The sequence below is a fragment of the Rissa tridactyla genome, chromosome 9 (genome assembly GCF_028500815.1).
Source record: "Rissa tridactyla isolate bRisTri1 chromosome 9, bRisTri1.patW.cur.20221130, whole genome shotgun sequence".
NCBI lineage: Eukaryota > Metazoa > Chordata > Aves > Charadriiformes > Laridae > Rissa > Rissa tridactyla.
In genome coordinates, this window is record NC_071474.1 from 14477651 (window position 1) to 14501690 (window position 24040).

General features: G+C 53.2%; 1 protein-coding gene across 1 annotated transcript; it reads right to left on the bottom strand.

Annotated features, from left to right (window-relative positions):
* Window positions 1–4989: 4989 nt before the first annotated feature.
* ONECUT1 (one cut homeobox 1) lies at window positions 4990–22445 on the bottom strand. The gene is made up of 2 exons (XM_054215442.1): window positions 21178–22445; window positions 4990–6572 (listed from the first exon to the last, which is right to left on the bottom strand). The coding sequence occupies exons 1-2, from the start codon at window positions 22256–22258 to the stop codon at window positions 6280–6282; spliced, it is 1374 nt and encodes a 457-aa protein (XP_054071417.1). The 5' UTR covers window positions 22259–22445; the 3' UTR covers window positions 4990–6279.
* Between the last annotated feature and the right edge of the window lie 1595 nt (window positions 22446–24040).

Consider the following 24040-nt stretch of genomic DNA (forward strand, 5'->3'; position numbering starts at 1 on the left):
TCCTTTCTCCTCCCTGGAGCCGTGGGGGGGCCCGGGGCAGGCGCAGCACCCAGTCCCCTGGGAGGGGGGTGCTTCACTGGTGTCCCCTCCCCGGCTCGCCCGCAGCTTGGCCACCGCCGTTCTGCTGCGGTCCCTGAGCCTGGGTGCGGCCACAGCTCCCAGCGGGACTTGGCTGTGTCCCGCGGACCCCGACCCATCCCTGCCCTGGCTGGAGAGCAGGTGACACGGCGGTGGCTCGAGTGGCCACCCGCCGAGGTGCCCCACGGGTGGCCCAGGCCCTCGAGCGCTCTCTGAGCCGGGCTGGCCCGCGCCGTCCCATCGCCGGCCGCCCCTCGAGCCCCGTGGGGAGCTGGGGGGCTGGCGAAGGCCTTTCCGTGAGCAAGGGTTCCAGATTCAAGTTCACTTTTCTCCCAAGGCTTATGCCCGCTACTTGCGCTACCCGTGCGAATGGCGAAGGAAAACAAAAAACTCAGCAAAGTCTCTCACAAATGCCAGTGCTTTTAAACATTAAACGACTTTTTAAATTCTTTGGATGTGCGGGTCTCACCCGCAAAGCAACCTTTCTAGAAAAAGACAAATAAATTAAAGGAAAAACACACTAATAATGCCTTTCTGCTTTCTAAGTGACAAAAGTACTACCTTGAAACACTCATTTTGGCATGTACAAGTTGGGGGGAAGGGAGGCCCGGGGGGGGATAACCTGGCAGTGTTTGTAACACGGGTGGAAGTGCATGCCAAGACAAGGCTGAAGATACACCCTGCAGTCAAGAGAAGCACTCTCCTTCAGTTCATCTCGGCATCAAGAATGAAAAGATTGTAACATAAAGCTTTGGCCATTTTTGAATCTACTATATACAATTTTTTTTTTAAACTACATAGTCATAAATTAAAGCAGTGATTAAATAAGCGTATACAAAATGTAATTAAATTAAAAATCACAGCACATTATAGAGAAAAAATAGGAACCATTTATCACAGCAGAGAATATTTTTTTTTTTTTTACCCTGTGAAAAGAACATCGACTAGCAAACACAAAGCATCCTAGTTGAAACAAAAGAAACCAAAGCCACGTTTCCCTTTCTTGCATTCATTGCAAACGGCGATCTTTACCCACTTCGAAACATTCCCAGGAATAAGATCTTCCTTGAGTATAACAGAGAAGTTCTGCCAAAAAAAAAAAAAAAAAAAAGGAAAAAAGAAGAAACCCAAACCCAAACAAACGATATAAAAGGAATATACAAACAAAACAACCCCTACAAAATAAATAAGAATTATAAAGCTTTTTTTAAGTAACCTTAACAATTATCAAACTAGTAAGTTCTGCCTTATCACATAGACTCTCTATACAACATAACCCTAAAGATTTATTACTATGAGGTATTTGGAGGAATTGGTAAAAGCAATGCACGGCCTGTCTGGGCTGAGGGACTCAAGCTGCTTTGGGGGAAAGAAGAGGGAACCTTTGGTTTGTCAGCAAGAAAGTGGAAAAAAACATTTTCCTTTGGTATCAAAGAAAGTTTCATTGCATGGTTGCACGGCAAAAAGCACCACGGTGAAGAATTATTCCTTTTTTCATTAGTGGCCTTTCTAACAGGCTGAGGTATTCAAAGAGTATAAGGTGAGAGATAAAGAGGTCAACAGCGGTTTAACACTTTGGTTCAAGCAAGGCACTCGTCCTATGAGTTTACAAAGTTTGCAACATGTTTGCCTAGAGCTTTATTATTATTATTATTATTATTATTATTATTATTATCCTTATCATCATCAGTAGTAGCAGTTGTAGCAAGAGAAGTATTCGTCAGGTTATTAGCATTACCGTTAAGAATGAAGACAAGGTTACACACTGAGTGAAGGTGAGGAAGGGGGGTCGGGGGAACGGGGGGAAGAAGGAGGATGAGTTCCCTTTCCAGACTGAGGCCGTGCATGAAAAATCTTTGGTATTCTTTGGTATCATCAATGTGATTAAAATCACCAATGGAAATCGAGTGAGGTAGCGTCTTTGGTTCACACTATAAATAGTAGATCTTTACACACTTTTTTTTTCTTTTTTTTTTCTTTTTTTTTTTTTTTTAACACGTGGAAGTAGCTATTCCTTACCTTTTGCTTCTTTGTCTTTAGCAAATAGTTACCAAATGTATTGTAAAGCTAACCACACCACAATAATAAACCAGGAGGCTAAGCAAAGTCTCAAAATTAGCCCCTGGGCCTTTGAATGCACCCAAACGCAGCGAGATAGAAAAGGGTAAGTGCTTTCTCTTTGTTTGCTAAATGCATAGTTTTCATCCTTATGTACAAAGGAGGAGGAAGAGGAGGAGGATAGGAGGAAGAGTAGTAGAAAGAAGGACCGTTTTTTTTGGGGGGGTAAAAATATCTTGTTTATGACTCAGGTGAGGAGAGGTGTCCTAAGACTCTTTGGTATAAGCTCAGCGGTGTTCCCGAGCCCCCGGGCAGCGCCCGCCGCCACCGCGGCCCTGTCCTGAAATGCGTCTCAGGAGAGGAGGGGTGCGCGTACGGGGGCAGCCCTGGGGCACCCCCGGCCAGTCGAGCTGCTTGGGAATTTGCTCCTGGCATGGGTCGGAGCAGGAGCAAATTCTCAGGCAAAAGCCCCATTGCCGGCTCGCTCGCTCTGGTGGGGTTTGCTTTACCTGAGTAAGGAGAGGAGGCTGGAAAGCAACGTGGGGGCTGACGGAGCGGTATGGGTTGGTCTGAATTTTTTTTTAAAACTTTTTTTTTTTTTTCCTGGAAAGCTAATAATGCCATTTACAATGGGGATGGATGCGGACAGTTCACCTCTTGGCCAGCCTCCCCTCGTGGGTCACTGCGGTGGGGTTTGGATGCAGCCTATGAGCCGAATGCGTGTTCCTAATGCCCTCTCGCCCCCAAGCCACCTCGGACTGGAGCCCCATCTCCCGATGCTCCCAAATTGTTTCAGGTTCTGCTCCCTCTCCTAACCCTTCCTGGCAGATTTTTGGTTTTTTTTAAGGTCCTTTTGTTGAATTTGAAGCTAATTTCCATTTTGTCAGGAATGAAGTGAACCGAAAGACTAACAGGAATACGACCGAGACAGGCTTTCCTGTGGGATGTTGAGCGCAGCATTAGAAAGAAGCTCCCCTTGAAGGACGCCCTGCGAAGGGATGGCGACGATGCGCGCCGGGGAGCAGCAGGTAACCTGTCCGTGCTTCAGTCGGTGCGGCCGGGCCGTCTGCTCAGAGGTAAAACAGCTTTACAGGCAGAACGAGCAGTTCCATTGTTATTTGCTTCATGTTTGGAAAGGAATTAAAGAAAAATGTGTTCTTGGCCTATTCAGACTATGAGGCGTATATTGCTTATGGGAAGAGTGGTTTTGTTCCTAATGGCTTATAAAAAAAAACCAACCCAAAAGGTTTATATATACTTAAACAGACATGTAAAAAAAAACCCCAAAAGACTTAAAAATCTGTAACTTGTGCATCGGTTTTAGTGTGTGTGGACGTATGTGCGCGCATGTATAGATACATACACCCCATTAAAACGTGTGTGCATGTATATATACACAGACCTATTCAGGGGCTTACGTGTGTGTGTGTGTATCAGAGATCCTGAAATTGCATATTGGGTGCAAATTTAATGCTGGTATGAAAGTTCTCTTTGGTTTCAGCAAGTAGTCTCTAAAGACAATACAATGGAAATACTAAAAAATGCGGCAATGTACTTTGAATTTCCCTGCATTTTTAAATTCTCAAGTTTTAAATAAATAAGGCTTTCTTTTCTAAACTATAGGTACGTTACAAAGCAGTGTTTTGCTGGAAAAAAACTAAAACATCAGTTGTCACTGTCCTTTATTAACCTTACGCTAATGAGACTGCATTCAGAAGATACTTTATATGTGAGCTTAGTAATGTCTGCATGTCAATTATGTCTCCGTGGGGATGGAACACCTTAAAAGAAAGCTCGCTAAAATTTAAGGTAAGCTAGAGACTCAAAAACTTCACAGATTAGATTATGCTTTCACAGACAAATGCTTTGTCAGTCTTAAAGTAGGTTTAACATCCGGAAATGTGGTGAAATATTTAGTGCCAAAAAACCTTGGGTTTATTTCACTTTATTTTAATAAAGAGATAGTTCAGCTGTATTCTAAAAACTTACTGGAAATTAACTGTATACCCTGAACCTTGACTAGACCCTGTCCTCTTGGGTAATAACTGGTGCTACAAACTTGCTTAACTTGGGTGTTAAGCGGGCTTCATCCCCAAAACCAGTATCTGCTATTGTTGATGGTGGCTGGATTCTAGTTTACCTTGAATTTTCCTTTCTATTTTTTTTTTTTTTTTTTTTTTTTTTTAGAAAAAAGTGTTGTAAGTAGGATCACCTATTTCTCGTCTTTGCATTGGGCCTATACCTGCATATTTGGTTACTTTGGAATTTAATATACCTAGCAGAATTACTACAGTAATTTGAAACACCGGTTAGAAGTCTAACAGGCACGTGTATGGTTTTTAAAGTCTATTTTCCCCTTACGCTAAAATTTAATATGCAGATGTTGCACGCTTTTCTTTTTAATTTTATCGGAGTAGGAATGGGATGATTTCTCTTCTACGGGTCTGTTAGCAACAGAGCATTTAAAGCTTTTCAGCTACAAACTTTAAACTATTTCATGCATTATCCTGGTTAATAGATGAGCAAGAAAGAATGCACAGGACAACAGCTCAGCCTGCAACACACAGGTACGACGCCACAAAACACCAGGCTGTATCGGTGTCATGGGATTTTTGCTATTGACTTCAGAGGCCCCACGATTCGGCCTGCCAAAAGCTCTACCGGTGCTCCCGTTGGAGCCCTTCCCACCAACTTTAACTGATGTTGTACCACTATTTTCAATAGGAAAAGACCGCCAGCCTTCAAAGCTATCGCTATTCCTTTGCCTAGTAAAGTCAATAGGTAAAAAAAAAAAAAAAAAAAAAAAAAGCCCGCTAATGTCAATGAGTATTGATCAGACGCTGAGCCCTGTGGTCTTACGTTTCGCAGTTCTTCTCATTTTTGCATACGAGGAGCCCGAGGTCTGCTGTTTGCGGGCTAGGTGGCAGAGCTGAGCTGTACCGACACAGCGCGGGGCTTGCGAAGGGCGCTCGCTGCTCAACGCGCTTCCCGCAACGCCGGCCTGGCAGAGCCCACCGAGGGGCTGCCCGCACCACGCTGTCACACACGCGCCTCTAACAGTGTGTGTCCCCCCTTTTTTTTTTTCTTTTTTTCCCTTTGCTCCCGTTGAAGTCAGCGACAAAAAGGCTGGCTGACTTCAAGGGAAGCAGCATCCCATCGTCAGTACCTGTGCTCCGGCAGGGGCTGCCGTCTCCTCCGATGACATTCTTTCTTGCCAACCATGGAAAGAAACAATAATGTGGTTTTACTAATTGCAAATAACAGTCTTGATTACAAGTTTTATGTGTCATACAGTTAGATTAGTTTATACCTATAACTCTACATAGTATTTTGTGTAAAAATAGCTTTGGAATATTAAAATCATTGCAATAAAATACCTGCAATATAATTATTAAATGTGTTCTTTGGTAGCTAGTCGATTTTTTTTTTTTTAATGGATGGAATAGTTTTCCTTTTTTTAAATCTGAACATTCCTTAACAAACAAAGAGAATGCACTGGTTTAGGTACCATTCAAAATTTCTTTGCCTGGTTTGAACTTGTTTCCAGCCGTTGCACCGGTTAAGTTCAAACCATGAAACAGCAAAAAATCACACTACCGTTCAAATGAATTCAGACGACTCCACACTTTGTCGGTCGTGCCATGGCACAACCCTCTCTGAAGACCAGCCCTGACTAAGTCCCTAACCACCGGCGTGTACGCAGTACGGATACACCATACACCTTCGTGGCAATTGCTGTGGAAATGAAGAGCCATGTCTGAAGAGATGTCCGTTCAATGACAAGAAATCACTATGCTCCAAACCACTAAACAGCCAAGTACGGTGAAGATGATCATGGGCGAAGGTGTAAGACCAGTGGTCTGTTTCTCTTCTCTTTGCCTTCCGTTTCATCCCCTCCATTTCGCTTTCTTCTTCCTCTCTGTTTTTTTGCAAGTCGTCGTCCTACTAAAGTGTGTGTCTTAGAACAAAGTCATAATGCAGGTGAAATAAGTCTTTGGTTTCTTTGGACTTATAAATAACATTTTTTTCAAATAGTTCTAAGTATAAACCTGCTATCTTGAGGTCCTGGTCTGTCTTTATTTTATTTATTTATTTATTTATTTTTAAAGCTTTTCCACCGAGGTTTAGTTTGTGGTTATTCCTTCATGCTTTGGTACAAGTGCTTGATGAAGAAGATGAGTTGCCTGAATTGGAGCTGCCCTCGTCTTGCCACTTATCCAGACTCCTCCTCCGTGCATTCATGAAAAAGTTGCTGACGGTGCTCAGCTCCAACCCGAGCTGCTGGGAAATGGTGATTTGTAATTCTTTGGACGGACGCTTATTTTCCTTGAATATTGCATGTAGAGTTCGACGCTGGACATCTGTGAAGACCAACCGAGGCTTTTTGGGTGTATTCCCTCTATCCTTCCCGTGCTCTTGTTCTTTCCTCTTGCACGCTGCAAGAAAGGGGAGGAGGGTTAGAGAGGGCTGGCAGAGGAGCGCGCAGGCACGCAGTACAGGACAAACGAGGGGAAAAGGACCGTTTGTGTCAGCCTCCAAATCTGGAGAGGATGTGTGACATCGAATTTTCTGACTTGTTATAAACTATAAAAACTATGAGGAATACAAGTTAGAAAATACTTTTGTTAGCCGTTAAAACTCAGCAAATGCTATTATTGAGACCTCGCGTTTTGATAACACACATTGGCGCTGGGAATTTAAGTCTGTAATATCCATATGAGGTAGAGCAGAAATTCACTGAGCGCTAAAGTTAACCTTGCCCACCTTTTTTACCTTCATTATTTATTGTCAATCCACTTCTGTAGCTTTTCATTGGCTGAGAAATAAGGAACCAGGATGCTACTATAGTCTTATGGGACAGATGATTATGTATTCTGAACAAAATTAACCATGTTTTGACATGAAGAACAATGGTATAGTGAACCTTCCTTATAGAATTTCACCTTAATTCATTTATCATCCCTTCTTTCCCTTCCTGAACATTATTTTGCTCTACATTATTAAAGGGTGCTTGCAATTTGAAATCTGCCTTGCAGATCACCTGCCAGGCAGGATCCGGCAGGGCTGGAAGAGCGGCTCCCGGATCCCCCTGCCAGCCCTTGACTGTCTGCCAGCTCATCTTGTCAGCATTTCGCTAGGATAAAAGGTTTCCTTGGGAGGACAGATTGCTCAGTCTCACTTTCAAGAGTCTGAAGTTGTCCGTTTCCCCCTTTTTTCTCTAACATTGTCCTTTAATACTGATTTAGAGATGTATTTCTGAAGGTAATATGGATGTTCTGTCTCTGTGCCCGTCTAGTCCCGGTTTCTGTGGAGATCAGTGCTGATTATATGAAGAATTTTGTGCAGTGTCTCCACCTATTCCACAGTTATTGGAATGAAAACAGCAAATTACTTTACAAAGGTCCTTCCTACATCTTTTATTGCTACCGAGAGCCAGCCTTGGCATGAGAGTTTAATTGCTTGAGGGAGGTATAAAAATAGTCATCCACCTTTTGTACCCAGAGAAACAGCAACTGCGCAGATCAGATAGCAAGATCCAGGAGATGCAAAGGCACCTTCTGGTGGCCCAGGCAGGCAGGGACCGAGACACCGGCACCTCAGCCCCTTCTGAGGAGAAGCTTTTGAAGAGCTCCATAACAACATATATTCCAGCTATACATTCTTTCATGAGCAATGACACATCGATCAAATGGACTGGGATGCCAAACTCGTATCTTCTGCAGTTATTTTTATCTGAAAACCTTTGAAGAGTGCTTTGAAGTTACATCTTGACCTCTAAAACACCGTGGAGCTTCTGGGCTGGAAAACAGGTTTCCTCATGCAAGCGAGCCCCTGCTGAAGTCAAGCTGCTGAATTCACTGCAGGAATCAGTGCCCATTGAAATAATTCTGCATCCTCATTGAAAGTTAGCACTGATAACTGAAGGGTTAAAAATAGTTTTGCAAAAATAGTCTGTTATTTACTGACAAATATTAGGAGTGAGAAGCAAAGAAGATAGGAATGGCATCTCAATCCTTTATACACCTCTAACCATCAGAAGCTCCTGTGAAAGCCGCCACAGAAGCTCGGCTCTGTAACAGCCTCAGCCTCCAGCTCTGCCTCTGCCCCTGCCAATGGGCTCATGCAGAAAAGGAGACAAACCAAACTCAGGTAATTTTTGCCGTGCCTAACACTTCATTTCTGCTTATGCTGCTTTACACCTGCCTTTTTCGAAGACTACGCAAATTCCAGCTTTCACCCGGATACTCTGCCCAGATCATTGTTTGTCACAAAATCCAAACTACACAACTACCGTGATCCGAGTCAGCTCTGTGCGGTGCTTCGGCGGGAATCGTCACATCACAAATGGCAGCCACAGCAGCAGATACAAAACTAGTTCAATTAGTGGTGTAAAGCTCTGGGCTTTCAATCACAAACTATTACATGATTTCACTGAAATTATACAGAATAACAAAAACCCAGCCATCTGTTGTGAAACTAACTTGCTTAACACGTTGTCTTCCTGAGCTCATGCCCATCTCCTGAAACGTAATACTCCTGAATAATTATTTCCCTAGAAAATGTCCCAAGAGTTACAACATACCTTGTTCCTCAGCTTTGGTTGTATCAGAGACCTCATAATTACTGCTAGTAACATCACAGAGGTGAGGAAAAAGCGCTCACTGCTGAGGAGAAAAAATAAATCCTACCCAGTCTATGATACAAATAAGGCAATATTAGTATTTTGCAAATAAAACTTAATTTCAGTCAAGCCCATCAGAAAGTGAGCGTTGAGGTTCCCACGGGCTCCCTGGAGAAGCTGGGAGCCATCCCTTCCTCCTGCAAACCAGCGTGGACTTTATCTTTTAACAAACTCTCACGCAGGATTGTGGGTTTCCTAAGGACGGGGGAAGAGGTGAAGAGATGCTCTGGTGTAGCCTAGGAAATAAGACACATCTTCACATCCAAGTTCCACTTCGAGTTGAGGACTAATGATGTATTGGTTCAGAGAGAGTGAGATATTGACTCAGTTGCGATTTGGGACCTTAACTGAGACACGAAGACCCACGCGCCACAGGCTCAGTCCTTGTTGGCCACGGCACCGCCCCAAGAGGTGAAACCGGGGCAGGCACTGGCCCCGGCAGCCCAGCCCAGCCCAGTTTGGACTCTGGATCCTCCTGGAGCCCGCATGCCTGCCGAGCGGCACCCTGGCCTCGTCTCTGCCCAGCATTGCTTGCAGAGCCTTCTTCCACCTGGGGGAGACTGGGAACACCATCAAAATCCGGATCGTTTTCAGGCAATGTGAAAGTTGTTTCCTTGTCGGCTCTATTGCCGTTAGCGTTTGCCAGAGGTAGATTAAGGGGAAAAACTTTCCAATATGTTTAATTGTTCAAAGAGCCCGTGCAGACAGTACTGCCAGTCCTCGGGCTGTGAGCAGCAAGGGTGGATACCACCTCTCATCGTCTGCCTCATCCAGACTCAGGAATATTAATAGCACTTAAAAATAAATAATGGTGATAATGAAAAACCGTAATAGGGTTTCCTTACGATCGTTTTCCCTGCACTGGAGCCCATCAATTTTAATAATAAATTGTAGCTTCCAGCTTGCCAGAGAACAAATGCATGCCACGGGATAAAACCTGCTCCAACATGAGAGTCTATCCAGAGCAGGCACAGAGCCCGGCCTGTTCGCGCTGACAAACCGCGGCCGCCCAGCCCGGTGACAGCAGCCGGCGCTCAGCCCAGGTCCCTCTCAAAGCACCAACTCCTGCTTGGGCCAGCTCCTTCTCTAACGCTAGCAAGGGTGTCCATGGAACCAGAGACACCTACTGAAACCCTTGTCTGGAAAAAACACCAGAGTCTGTATTCAAGACTGTTTATCATACACCTTCATCTGGATTTTACTTTATGTAGCAGAAGATAATAAAAGTAATGTGCACTGCTGTCCTTCATAGAATCCTAGAACTGTCTAGGTTGGAAGGAACCTTTCAGATCATCACATCCAACCGTCAACCTAACAAACTACCAAAACCACCACTAAACCATGTCCCTCAGCACCACGTCTACCCATCTTTTAAATACCTCCAGGGATGGTGACTCAACCGCTTCCCTGGACAGACTGTTCCAATGCTTAATAACCCTTTCAGTGTAAAAATTTCCCCTAATATCCAGACTAAACCTTCCCTGGTTCAACTTAAGTCTGTTTCCTCTTGTCCTATCACTTATTACTTGGGAGAAGAGACCGACCCCCACCTGGCTACAGCCTCCTTTCAGGGAGCTGTAGAGAGCGAGAAGGTCTCCCCTCAGCCTCCTTTTCTCCAGGCTGAACACCCCCAGCTCCCTCAGCCGCAGTTCATGAGACTTGTGCTCCAGACCCCTCACCAGCTCCGTTGCCCTTCTCTGGACCCGCTCCAGCACCTCAGTGTCTTTCTTGTGGTGAGGGGCCCAAAACTGGACACAGCAGTTGAGGTGGGGCCTCACCAGTGCCGAGTACAGGGGGACGATCACTGCCCTAGTCCTGCTGGCCACACTGTTCCTGATACAGGCCAGGATGCTGTTGGCCTTCTTGGCCACCTGGGCACACTGCTGGCTCGTATTCATTTGGCTGTTGACCAACACCCCCAGGTCCTTTTCTGCTGGGCATCTCTCCAGCCACTCTGCCCCAAGCTCGTGCCCCTGCCTGTCAGCGCTGTGCGCCGCCCCTCTCCCATGGCAATGAAGCTGAATTTGGGTGCTTTGTGGGGTGCTGCGCTCCCCCAAGGCACAAGAGGTTGCATGGCACCCACACCTGCACGCACACTACCCGCCCCACGCTGCCCGCCGCAGACAGCCGTGCTCTTTGTCTCCAGGCTGCCCCAGCTGAGCCATGCTCCTTGTGATGCCTTTTGAAAAAAGGCCTTAAGAAAGTCTAGTTAAGAAAAAAGCAAAGCAGAGGATAAAGAAAGAGTCGCTCTGACTCTGGCAACACATGTGCAGATATGACAATGTAATATTATCAGTGCCAGAAAGAGCCTTATAAATCCACTGCTGAACTCTGGCCTCTTCCAGTTACTTCCGTCTTCCTCTGCCCTGAGCAACAGATATTTTTGACACTTGCAATTCTCCTGATACAGTCCATCAATCTGTTTTTGTCTCCCTTTGTTCCTTCTAAGTTGCCCGAGGGATTTGGCCTAGTTAACTTGCCAAACCTTGTAAGGTCTGAGGCCCGGTTGCCTGTGCGTGGTGGAGATCCGGGGTCTCACCGCTGCAGCTCCACCATCCGTTGCCGCTCCCCTGCGGCTCCCGGCTGTGTGCAGCTCGGCGGGATCAGTCCTGCTCTGCTGGAGGTGCGAGCAGGATCCTGTCGCCTACAAAAACGCACTAATTGCCTCTTTAGGTTGAGATGGCAAAGTAGATATTGTGCCCACCTGTGATGTGAACTACACTGTTCTGTCAGTCTAAAAGTCAAGATTACAGTAAGCTCAGGTGTTAACCCTGACGCTTCAACTAGTCTTTCATCCCTAGAGGGTGGATTTCTTTTTAAAACCTAAGGAAAAAAAACCCTGATTACCATAAATCAATTTTCAGGAGCACTTGGTGCGTACACGTGTGCCCAGCTGCATCTGCCAAACACAAATTTCCCTTTCTAAAAACCAGAAGCAAAGAATGAAACCAGTAATACTCTCGATAAACCTGCTTTCTGCTGGTTTGTTTCAGGCACATAACAAAATACCACCACAAGCGGTGGTACGCCCGCAAGGGAGAACAACAACGGAAAATCCTGCTTGGGCAAACCCCTCCCCAAGCCCAGTGGCTAGTGGTGAGGGCAGAGGACCACTCCCACTGCGAGAGGCATGGCTCAGCTGGTGGCCCACCACATTGCCATCACTAAGCACGCGCTCTCAGACACAGCATGGAAAAGTGGCAGATGCTGAGGAAGGAGGAGGTGGATTTAGGGGGTTTCCGACCTGGCATCCAGAGTGCCACGTCCTTACATGAACACCGATCGGCTGAGGCAGCGGCCACCGCTCCAAAGGGTCACACCACACACCAGCTGCCAGCAGCGGGTCCCACAGCGCCAGGACAGGCACACACAATGGCCATGACCAATTTTTGACCATAAAAAGTGGCTGGAAAGGGAGGAAGGACCATTACAGCTCCTCTTGGAAGGGATGTGCACAGTCCCACCAGTGCCTTGGCATGAGTCTCCTCGTGCCATGGAGGAGGAAGCCAAGGCACAGTGGGTCTCCACTTACAGGGAGCCCTTTTTCCCTCTGTTTGTACCCAGAACGGGTCCGGACCAGCAACAAGGAGACACACATACACAATAATGTCTCCAGTTATGCCGAATTCAGAGCCTGGTTGACGTGGAGAGGAGACCATGTGCTGTCCACCAGCGATGGGATACGGGGCCTTTCACCCTGAGGTGACAGGTCATGTTTCCAGCTCTGGACCAGGTCACTGCTGACCACAAGCCATTATTACTAGATAGCCATCGAGTGCTCTGTACGAGATGAGGCGGTGGTCTTGGTTCAGCTGCCCACGAACAGGTTCACACCATGCTAATTACCATCACATTGGACACATTATTTGACACCAATTAGTGCCGTGGCTGGAAGGTTGAGCCGAACACTACGGACAGAAGGAGTCTGTAGGAACCCGTTTTGTAGCTGAAATGTTTTGGGGAACAAAGAGGATTGGGGATTTCTCACGACTGTGGACTTGACTACGTCTTGCATGTTCTGGTTGCTTCACATCAGAAGTAAACTCAACACTGAGCTCTGGGGCCTTCACCATCATCCACACTGGACTGGTTTAGTTTTGAGGACTGTGTCACCCTTACTATTGATGAGCATTATATTTGCTTCAGACAGGTAGGAGAAAAAACAACTGCTTGATGCTTCTCTCAAAGAGTCCAGTGTGAGATTCCCAGAAAGCAATGGGGAGTTCACAAGCCAACACAAGCAGTCACCCTTCCCACGAGTGGGAAAACCCCAAGAAACAATACAGCCCAGCTCAAAGAAGTGCCAACAAAAGGCCCGCTTTTCTGCATGTGATATAGGAGAGATAAGGAGACATATTTTAGACTGACTTGAGAGAGTTCTTAAAAGTTTTGTGATCATCTTTTTCCCCTCCTCTTGCAAAGCCTAGTCTTTTAGCTATCCCAACCTCATGTGTACAGGACACGCCTTAGAGACATAAAAAACCTTTTTAGAATTCTCTCTGTACCTTCTGTACAGAGAGTACAGTATCTTCTAATCTCTACTGTGTCAGGTCTATAAAGGCTGGGACTTGCCTCAGCTACACTCTGAAATGCGCCCACTAAGACCCTGGGAATCTCTTTCTAAAGCATCTGCTTCTCGTTTTGAAACATCACAAAATAGACAATAACATTTTTAGAGAGTGAAAACTCTTCACTGGTACAAGCTAGAGAATATGCTGGAGGCTATTGCTCTGAAGGAGGTGTACCTTTGGGCGGAAACAGGAGCAGGATTTCCATAGGAGGTTGAAACCGCTTAAGGACTTTGGCCATCAGAGATAGTCCTAATCGCACCGGCTACAACAGCTCAGTGGAAGCAAGTAGCCAAAAGCTTATGCTAAATTCATGGTGATGATAATATATAATAAAGTGTGATAAGCTCCATCGTTATCATGTGAATAACACCTCTAGAGTGTGCAGAGAGACACACGGATGACAGATCTTTCCTAATTATCAAAAACTTCATATTTGGCAGAATATGACAATGAGATAAGGGGCCTATAAGACACATGCTACCTGAGGGCAGACTTCGCCAGGGGAACTAAAAGCAAGCAAATCTGTTTGGCCTGGACAAACAGCCGCAGCCATGGTGCCATTCACTCTGATACATCACATTTGGTGGTCCCCTGCGCTGCCCTATCCTCCTTGGCACTGTCCTGGAGCCTTCAAAGGTGCCTGGTAGACGGGATCCCTCTGGAAAGGTGCTGCATGAGACAAAGCCTCTGCACATCAGGGCAGCTCGTAGCCATACGCTCCTGCTGTAGCAGGCAGCAGACATCATTGATGCTGGGAACAGCATTCCTGAAAGTTTTAACCCACCGTAGGATAAGGCCATTCACGTGTCAGTGGAGAAAGCCTACATGGATGACACAGTCCATAGGCTGCTCCCCAAAACTTTCCCTTTTCAAGTGAAGAGAGAAGGGGCTGCGCTGAAATGCCTGAACCCACACTAAATTACTTCTCATTACTCCTGGCGTCATTAGGCATTTTGCACTTGTCTCTGTGGTGATTTGTATTCACGCTTATTTAGAGCGCAGGTGCATCCACCTACTCAGGGATCGTTTGATCTGTATCTTATTTCTCTGCCATCAAGCCCAGGCAATGCTCCTCTTTTCTTGTTTCATAACACGAAAAGAGATACAAATATGTTCCTATATGGGAAGCTCACCGAATGACATTAGCCTGCCAACACATAGATCCCAGCTGAGACTGAACGGCAAACACCTCGCTCCTGTGCACTGTATTAAAACAAGTGACCTTAATTTGCTGCCCCTGGAATAATAAAGTGAATCTGACTAAGGAGCGCTGACTCAACAGTTTGGGATTCTGGGGTTTACACAAACTTCCAGCGTTGATGGATCTGTAACCACTGGAGTGAGCTGACATCACCACTACTGAATATGGTGCAAAGAGGATCAATCAGGGGAAAGCACCCGATTTTCCTGCGATATCATTTAAAGTAAATGTTAAATTTCTGTAGCGGGCTCTTTAGTTAACCATATTACTGTGACAAATATTTCTTTGTCTAGCATAAGTAATTAGAATTTAATCACTTTAACTGCATCTTAATTACCCCAAATGAATTGAAAGGACATTTAATAGCAAAGATTAAATTGCCTTAATGAACGATTTTTGCGACTACATCAATATTTTAACCGTGTTAGCCCTTCCCGCCCGCCCCCTCCCCCCCCGCAGCGGCGCAGGCAGCCCCCGGCCCCTGGGTGGCGCGCGCTCCTCACCGCTTGCCCGCGGAGGCGGGGGGTCGGGGTGCGTAACGTCCGCGCTGCTCCGCGTCGCTCTGTACTGTACCGCTCCGCTCCACGCCGCCCAGACGGGGAGCACGGTCCGCGCCACTCCGCTCCTCAGCCCGCGCCGCACCGCTCCTCAGCCCGCGCCGCACCGCTCCACACCGCCCCGCCCCCGGGGAGCGGTGGCCCCCCCGCACCGCCCCGCTCCCTCTTCGCCTGCTCCAACTTTTAAGCCCTCGGCCAATTCCGACAGTATCCTCAGAACAGCGAGACACGTCTCAAATGAAGGAGAAATACGGCAGTGATGACGTAAAGAAGCTCCTCCGTTTTGGGGGGGGTGGGAGGCATGACTACAGCAGCGTGGCAGCCTGCCGCTGCGGCGGGGGGAAGCTGCGCACCTGCGGGCAATCGGCCCGCGCTGATTGCGCCGCTGGTGCGTAACTTCTTACCGACAGGTCTGGGACGCGCGTAGCAGCGTACGCGGCATTGCTGCGCTTTCACGGTGTCTGTAACCTTAGAGCGGGCTCAGCGCGGCAGCTTCCGCACCCCGGTGGCTACTGGGGAGCCCCCGTGTCACGCGATTTAATGCTTTGGGCTATTTGAAGCGGCAGAATTTATACGGGTCCGCCAGAAGGTGCCGGCACATGCCACGGCCGGCGTCACACCCTCCGCGGCAGCGTGCCCTGCTGCTTGCGCGCCTGCGGAACAGCAATCCATCGCGGTTTAATTGCCGTGTGGGCTGTACAGAAAATGTTACCGCTGAGACTTCCTATCGCCCTAAAATGGGAAAAAATCAAAACGACTGTTGAGCTAATAAATTGTTCCTATAAATTACTCTTTCAGCATCATAAAACTGACTTCCTCTTCAGCGAAGCGGCTCAAGCAAGCGGCGTCCCCGAAGAACGTCAGGAAGCATCAGGCGCTTCTCTGTCAGCGTGTGATTTATCCAGATAGATATGTTTGAAATGCGGATCTGCATTTATCGATGCGATTATGGAAGTACCCGACACGATGCCGTGCCGGGTCCCCGCTCAGTCCTCAGGAAAAACTCCCCTCGGTGCCCGGAGTCTTCAGGGTGAAGTCACCAGCGCTTCACCGAGCGCTTCAGAGCCCCCCCCAGGTCTCCCTCGAAACGAACTCGTCCCTTGTGTGGAGGTTACGGGGACAGGGAAAGGCTGCCCGAGGTTCGCATGAGGTGGGGTCTGATGCCGGTACAGGCACCCACGTATTCCTGCCACCCATCCCCACACCGGATCCCGCCGCCGCAGCCCCGCAGCCCAACGAGCCGAATCGCCGGCTGCCGTTATCCGTAACCGGTGCGGCGCTGCTCCCCACCGGAGCTGGCGGCCGGTGGGGCAAAACCCTGCGGCCGGGCTCCGTGCGGCCTCGGCCCCGAAACGGGAGGGCCGGCTTCGCCGCGGCGGGGCCGGCAGCGGGAGCGGGGCCGGGCCGTACCGGCGGTCGCTGTCCGCGGTGCTGAAGCCGTTCCGGGCCGCGCCGCCCGCCGCCGCCCCTCGGTTCCCGGGGTACCGGCAGACGGAGGCAGCCCGGGCACTGGCGCAGGGCACCCCGCCAGGATGCACCCCGGACCGAGGGAGCCGCCGCCGCTGCCCGGTGCTAGCGAGGTGCCCGGGCCGGCGGCGCCGGTTCCCGCCCGCCGGCGGTCAGTAGATGGCGCAGAGGCCCCGGGAACCGAGGGGTGCGGGCGGCTCGGTGGGCCTGGACGGTGGGGGCGGGAAGAGGCGGCGGGGCAGGCCGGCATCGCCCCCGCAGCCCGGCCGTGCAGCCCCTCCCGGAGAGGTCCCGGCCGTGCCCGCCGGCGGGAGCGGCCCCGTTTTGAGGCTATTTCATCCAAACGGCAGTGGGGGTGGGAGCGGGGCACGGCCACGCGGCGGGTAATTAAACAAACAAACGAACAAACAAGCATGGGCCGAGCCGTGCTACGGGGGCGGGAGCTCGGCGGGGACGGGCCGGCCCGGTGCGGAGGAACGCGGCGAGGCCCCGCTCCTCCTTCTCGCGCTGGGCAAACATTAACGAAGGGCAAACGCGGCTGTGTGCGAGCGGCTGTAAATCAATCCCGCCGCAAGGACACGGCCGGCAAACAAGCCCCATTCCCAGCGCCCGCCCGGCCGCGCACCGGGCGCTACGGCCGGGCACGATTGCCCCAGGGGCGGGCTGGGGGCTGCTCTCCCGCCCGCCGGTCCCACCGGGCCGGCGCACCTCGCCTCGGCCCCAGCACCGTGCCGGCAACCGCGGAGCGGCCGCTGTCACCGCCCGCGGTGCGCGGGGCCGGGCCCCCGCTCGTCCCCGCGGCGTCGGGGCGGCGCGCAGGGCGCGGGGGGGCAGCGCCTTTCCCTCGGGCTGTCGGCCGTGAAGCCCCCGGTCGATGCCCTCCGCCTCCCCGATGCAAATGCGTTTATGCAAAGTCCCCGCCGAGTAAATATTAAACGGGCCCTAATGAGGCAACCGGGGCCGGGGCGGCCCCGACCTTCCCCGGCGCACGCTGGGGCGGGCGGCGGAGCGAGAGGGGCAACCGGCGTTCATTAGAATTCATATTTAATGTGGAAAACGCTCTGATTACCGTATCGATTTCTTTACTGTTAATTTGGCGAGAATGTCTCGCCGGCTTCCCAAGGCTTCACCTTAGCCAGGATTCACATCGGGAGGGAGAAAGAAGAAGAAGAGGGGACAAAAAGAGATGCAACTATGAAAAATAACGGTCAGGCGGCAGGGAAATACCCAGCAGTTCTGGATGGACGCGCCACCCCCCAACCGCCCCGCCGTTTCCCCACCGTTCCTGCTCCCCTCGCCCGGCTCCCGCCGCCCCGGGACGGTCTCGGGAATCCCGACGGGGAATCCCCACCGGGGAGCCACCGCGGAGGGGCCCCTCCGGGAGGACCTAGCTCAGAGGCTGCACCCTCCTGCAGCAGATCCAGAGGGACTCCTGGGGTCCCTTGTACCCCCACCTCTCCCCGTCCAGGAACGTTTCTTTGCCCGTGTCTCCCTCGGGCGCTTCCCTCCCGCCCCGGCGGGGCCGGCAACGGGCCGTCAGGCAGAGGCGCTTCTAATAACAAACGGCTCGAAGCAGAATATTTTTTTCCTGAACAAGAAGAGTCGGTTTTTGCCTTATTTAGCCTCTCCTGTTTCCCCCCACACACACACATATGCAAATGACCTGAAATAAATTCACCGTTAAATCAAATCCCGGCCGGCTGCAGAAGGGCTGTACATTTTCTTTGAATTGTGTTTGTTTTTTCGGTATCCCTTCGCTGCCCTTCCAAATGTCAGCGAAGGCAGGGGGAGGGAGGGAAGACTAACGGAGAAACGTCCAGATAGATAAATATTCAGTGACAGAGGGGGAGAGAGAGGGGGACAGACAAAGGAAAAGAGAACAGAGAGGAGAAGGAAGATGGGATGAATAAGATGGAGGCTGGAAGAGGTCAGCTTTGCAATTAGCAGTTCTGCTTACATTTCAAGAGACAGCTCAGGAAGTGTCAAGACCTCAATCCTGCTTCCATGTAACTACCAATTTTTCCTCTATTTGCCGGAGCTTCTGTAATCTGGGGGGTAGGAATCCCCCAGGGACGGCTGGAAGGGGCAAATACTCGAGATAAAGTGCCAGGCAAGAGCGTGAGGCCTAAAATAAGCCATCTCCATCCCTCTCCCCCCATACCCGCCCCCCTCCTGCCCCCCGGCCGCTGCCTGCAGGGAATGAGAAAGGGAAGAAATGAAGGCAGCGAGGGCTCCGCTCTGGGTATTTATCTGACTGATAATTCTCTAAACGCCCGGGAGTGAGTTATAATTTGGACGCGAAATTTAATTTGCGTCGGCCGGGGTAATTTATGGTATTTTGAATTGATGCTCACACGTCAATACCAATCGGGGCGGATTCTTACCGCTTAGGCGGATCACCGCGCGTTCCAAACCCGCGCAAAACAAAACCGATGGGCTCACAGCAGACTGCCACCCGGGCCGCGCGGGACGGGCAGCGCGCGCGCGGAGGGGCGCGCTGCCTGCGCGGGGCGTGGCGGGGCGTGGAAGGGCGTGGCGGGAGGGGGGGGCTCGCCTCCATTGGCTGGGACGCGGCGCTATGCAAATGACCACGTGCTGCGGACGCCCCGGCGGGACGGGCAGCGGCGGGCGAAGCCCCGCCGGACCCCGGCGCTGCCCGCAGCGTCCCGGCTGCGGGGGGACAGGGGGACACGGTCGGGCAGCCCCCCGCGAGCCCCGGGGCCGCGGGCCCAGTTTCGCCCCGTTTCTGTAAGGTGCTACCTTCCAGGTTTCATCGGAAAGGGAAGGCGGAATGATGAGGCTTTGTCTCTCTAACGGGATTACCGGGATCCGTTTATGCGAGGTGGCTGGAGGAAGGGGCGGTTTGGGGGCAAGAAGCGAACAATGGGGTCTCTGCGGGGCCGGCAGCTGGGCAGAGCGCTGCCGTGCCCCTGCGGAGCTGCCGCTTCCCGCCCGGCCGGCCCCGCAGCCGGGGCTGGCGGAGCTTCCCGGCCGTCAGCGCCAGGGAGGGGATGCCAGCGGACTCCGAAGCGAGGGGTTGTTTCCAGTATCGATCTATGCAAATGAGCGGAGATTCAGGTCGACCGAATTGTCGTAAAAATACGCTCCAAATCGAAGAAAGTTCGCCTTAGCGATCGTTACGGGGATATTGGAAACACAAACTCCATCCTCCTCGCATGGGGAGCACCAGCAAGACGAGGGTTTTCTCCTGGTGGGGTGGTTGTTGAGGAAGGGAAGGCGGAAAGGGCATTTTCTGAGAGCTCAGACCTTTGAAACTGACTCCGCAGCAGTGGAAGCCAAAGAGCGCAACGTCCTCCACCGGCGTGCACCGCAGGGCCGGCGACAGCGGGGAGGGAGATCCTGCCGCGGGCCCTCCCTACCACCGCTTCAGGCTTCCGAAACGAGGAGGTCGGCTGAAACCAAGCAAGGAGCACGGTGGCGGCCCAGCCGGGTCCCCGCACGGTCGGGAAGCCGTTCCCAATTCCCACCGTTGCGGTAGTCGAAAGCGCAGGACCGTTTGTGCATTCGAAAGGCGAAAGATTTGGCCCTTCCCTTATTTTTGCCTGTGAAACGGATCAGTGACCCCGGCTCCAACTCGGATTGACTGTCTCGCGTTCTCCTGGGACAAATTAATGGAGACCTATCACTTAATTAACAAACCCTCACTCGCGGCATATTAAACCCGGGCTCTGCGCTGGGAGCGCAGGCTGGCGGGTTCGGGGAGGCGGCGGCGGAGAACGGGGACCGAACGGGACGGCGACCTCCGAGCAGACAATACCGGAGCCGCCACACGGACTGCGCCTCTCCTGCAGAGGCATCTACGCGAAATTCCAACTCCACGGCCTAACGATTATTACAACCGCTAAAAACAAACAAACAAACAAACAAACAAAAACCCCGAAGCAATTACAACCAGTTAAAAACAAAATTAAAATCTAACGATTTTAGCCAACAGCATTTCTCAGCCACCACTCATACGCCGGGGGTTTTGTGGGGAAACCCTCCCACCCTCCCCCCCAGTGTCCCAGAACACCTAACCCACCCCGAGCGGGACGCGGAGCTAACACCGGCCCCGAGCACCGCCGGGGGCCGCGACCGTCCCCGGGGCCGCCTCCGCCAGCACAAAGCAAACGCACCGACTCCTCTCGGTGTATTACCGGAGCTTCCCCCGCAACCCCTCCGTAGACCGTACCGGGCCGTACCGGTCCCGGCCGTGCGGTGCGCGGGGACCCGCGCACCGCACGGCCGGGACCGGTACGGCCTGGTACGGCCCGGTGCCCCCCCGCCCGGGATAACGGGGAAAACCGGGTCGCCGCAGTGCGCAGACCGAGCCCCCCGGCTCGGCTTTGTCTGGCAGCCGGGAGCGCGGACGGTGCCGGTGCGCGGAGCCGGGAGAAGAGAGAAACGGAGCGGCGGAGAGGGGGGTGTGTGTAGAGCGGGGGGAACCGGGGCTGCTCTTCAGGGGCAGGCAGGGACCGGGGCGGCCTGCCCAGGCTCGGGGTGGTGGTGGTGGGGGGGTCCCAGCCCCGCCGCCGTGCCCCGACCGCCCCGCGGCGGGCTCACCTGCCAGCCGCAGAGCAGACATCCGCTGAAATTCCGGCTCCTGGAGCCACTTCCACATCCTGCGGAAGGTCTCCCGGCCGGATTTGAGCTTGCTCCAGGGCTTGGGGTTCCTCAGCAGGTCTGAGAGGGTCCCTTGAGAACGGCACAGCACCCTCTGGGCGAAGATAGCCTGGGGGATGCTGTACCGCTTGAGCTCGGTGGTGATCCTCTGAGCTACTTCTTTGGTATTGATTTCTTCCATTTGCCCTGAATTACTTCCACTGTTGACCTGCGAACCAGTTACGGAAGGGTTTTGCTCCCTGGCAGAGCCCAGGATCTGCCCGTGGCTCTGGGCGTTCAAGTGGGCATGGGGGTGGTGTGGGATCCCGTTGATAGGCACCATGCCAGCGGAGGTGGGGGTGAGGTGTTGGTCGCCATGCCTGGCTAACATGGCAGGGTGGTGGGCTTCAAATCCGTTTGGGGTGAGCATTTTCTCGGCGGGCATGGTGGCACTGGGGTGAGCGTAGTGGGGCAGCCCTTGCTGGGAGTTGTGGATGCTCCCCAGGCCAGATCCGGACAACGGAGAGAGGCTTTGCCCCATGCCGGTAACATCCTTATGGTAGGGGGTGTAGAGATTGTTCATAGACGCCAGACCCCTCTCGTCCCGCATGAGCGTGAAGCTGCCGCTCACGTTGCCCGGTATCCGCTGGTGGGGGTGGTGGTGGTGGTGATGGTGGTGGTGGTGGTGAGGGAACTTGTCCGAGACGGTCGAGATGGGAGGTAGAGGCTGCAGAGGGGTTAACGTGGTGTAGGTACTGCTCATGCTCATGCCGGGGGGTGTCTCGCAGGCCATGGTCATGGTGGGGTGCAGGGGGCCCGTCAGCGCGTGGTCGGGCGGCCGGTGGTGGTGGTGGTAGTCGCCGCCGTCGAGGATGGACGCCATGCCCATGGAGCGCGGGTGGGCAGGCAGGTGGCTGCCGCGGTGGGCCACCGCGCTCCGGTGGTGGGGGCTGCCGCTCATCAGGTCGGCGGCGGCGGGCACCGGCTCATGGCTCACCCCGTGCAGATCGCCGATGTTCTCCATCGCCAGCTGCGCGTTCATCCTCGGCCGTGCGGGCGGCTGGACCGCACATCTATCTGGTGGGCGGCGGGGCGTCCCGGAGCTCTTCGCGGCGGCCGCGGGCCGGTTCCTCCCGCGGGCGGGCGCTGCGGGCTGGTGGCGGTGCTGCCGGGCTGGTGGCTTTTCCCTTTCTTTTTTTTTTTTTTTGGTTATTTATTAATTTGGGGCTTTTTTTTTTGTTGGTTTTGGGTTTTTTTTTTTTTGGTTTTTTTTTTTTTTCCCCTGTTGTGGGATGACGCCGTCGGGTCGGTTCTAGGGCCCCCGCTCCCTCAGGCCAGGCTCCGCGGCCGCGGCGGGTGTCTGCCCGCGTCCCTCGCCATCGCTGGCCATGGCTCTCTCTGCGCTGCGCCGCCGGCCACCGCTCCGCCGCTGCAGCGCCGCCGCCGCCGCCGCCGCCGCGCATGCGCCCGCGCCCCGCCCCGCGCCGACACGCCCCCCGTGACGTCACCGCCCCTATTAAGGAGGCCGGCCCCGCGCGGCGACATCCAGAGCTGGCTCTGCCGCGCGGTCCCGCGCTGCCGCCCCGGGCCCTAGTGCCCCCCCCCCCCTCCGCCCCGCGCCTTCCCTCGCCCCGGGCCCTAGTGCTCCCTCCCGGGCCCTAGCGCCTCCCGCCCCGCCGGGCACAAAGGGCCGCCCCCCCCGCCCGCCTCTTCCGCACCCCGCCTCCGCCGGGCGGCTCCCGGGTATCAGGGCCGCCCGCCCCGCCCCGCCCCTTCGGTGACTCCGCGTTTTCCGTGAGCGCGGAGCCTCCTCGCCCTCACTTCACCGGGAGCTTCCGGGGGGTGGGGTGGTGGGGGGTGTGTGTGTGAGACCGCCCTGCCCCGGGGCGCCCACGGGCCGTGTCCCCCCCCCGCCATGTCCCGCAGCCGCCGGACCGGTCATCGCTCCCCCGTCGCTGCCCTACCGGGAAACTTCCCGTTACCCGGCCGGGAGCCCCACAGCGCTGCCTCCCGGGCCCAGATGGGTCTCCCCTCCGCCTTAGCCCTCGCCCCCCTCCCCGTCGCTGCCATCCCACCGGCTGCAAGCGGGTCATGCAATGAGCTCCCCCCCCCCCCCATTCCCGCCCCCACCGGGGACCCCGAGCGGTGCAAGGCGAGCATATGCCCCGAGGCCCCCAGCAGCCGGACATGCCGCTGGTTTTGTTTTATTATTTTTTTTTTCCCCAAAAGAAAGAAAAGGAGGAGGAGGAGAAAGAAAAAGCGAGTCCACCCGCCAGCCCCGCTCGTTAGCTAAGGTGCCTTTATGCTGGAAGAAAGGGCAGATGTGCCTATTGTTCGCCCATTAACAATAACGAACCACGCCGGGCAGAGTGCAGCGTGTGCGCGGCGCCGAGCGGCGGGAGGGACGGGGCGGGCCGAGGCGCGCCGCGGGAGAGCGGCGGGGCCGCACGCCGGGAGCACCGGCACAAAGGCCGCCCCGGCCCCCCCCGCTCCGCCGTCGGGGCCCGCGGGAGCTGCCGGGCACCCCGCCGAGCCGCCTGGCCCCGGCGAGACCAGCAAGCGGATCCCCGCCGCGGTGGGACTCCCGGCGGCAGAGCCCCCCTTTTCCACGGGCTCCACCTGCCCCGGCCGAGCCGCCGCCGGCGGGGTGCAAAGCCAGGGCACACCGGCTCGGCGTGATCCGTGCAGGGGGCTGTAACGGGGTGCGTCACCTTCTCCCTGCCAAAAGCTCCGAGTCCCCTTCCCCGGTTGACAGCCGGGGGTTCCGCTGCCATCGGGCCACCAGCCCGGCGAGGGAACAGGGATTGGGGCCAGACCCAGGGCA

Bases quoted from the DNA above. Each gene is read 5' to 3' on its own strand.
- ONECUT1 (XM_054215442.1), bottom strand. From the start codon at position 22,258: ATGAACGCGCAGCTGGCGATGGAGAACATCGGCGATCTGCACGGGGTG. The intron at 6,573-21,177 runs GTGAGCCCGCCG...CCTTTCTTGCAG, and splicing joins GTCTGCTCTGCGGCTGGCAG to CGTGCAAGAGGAAAGAACAA.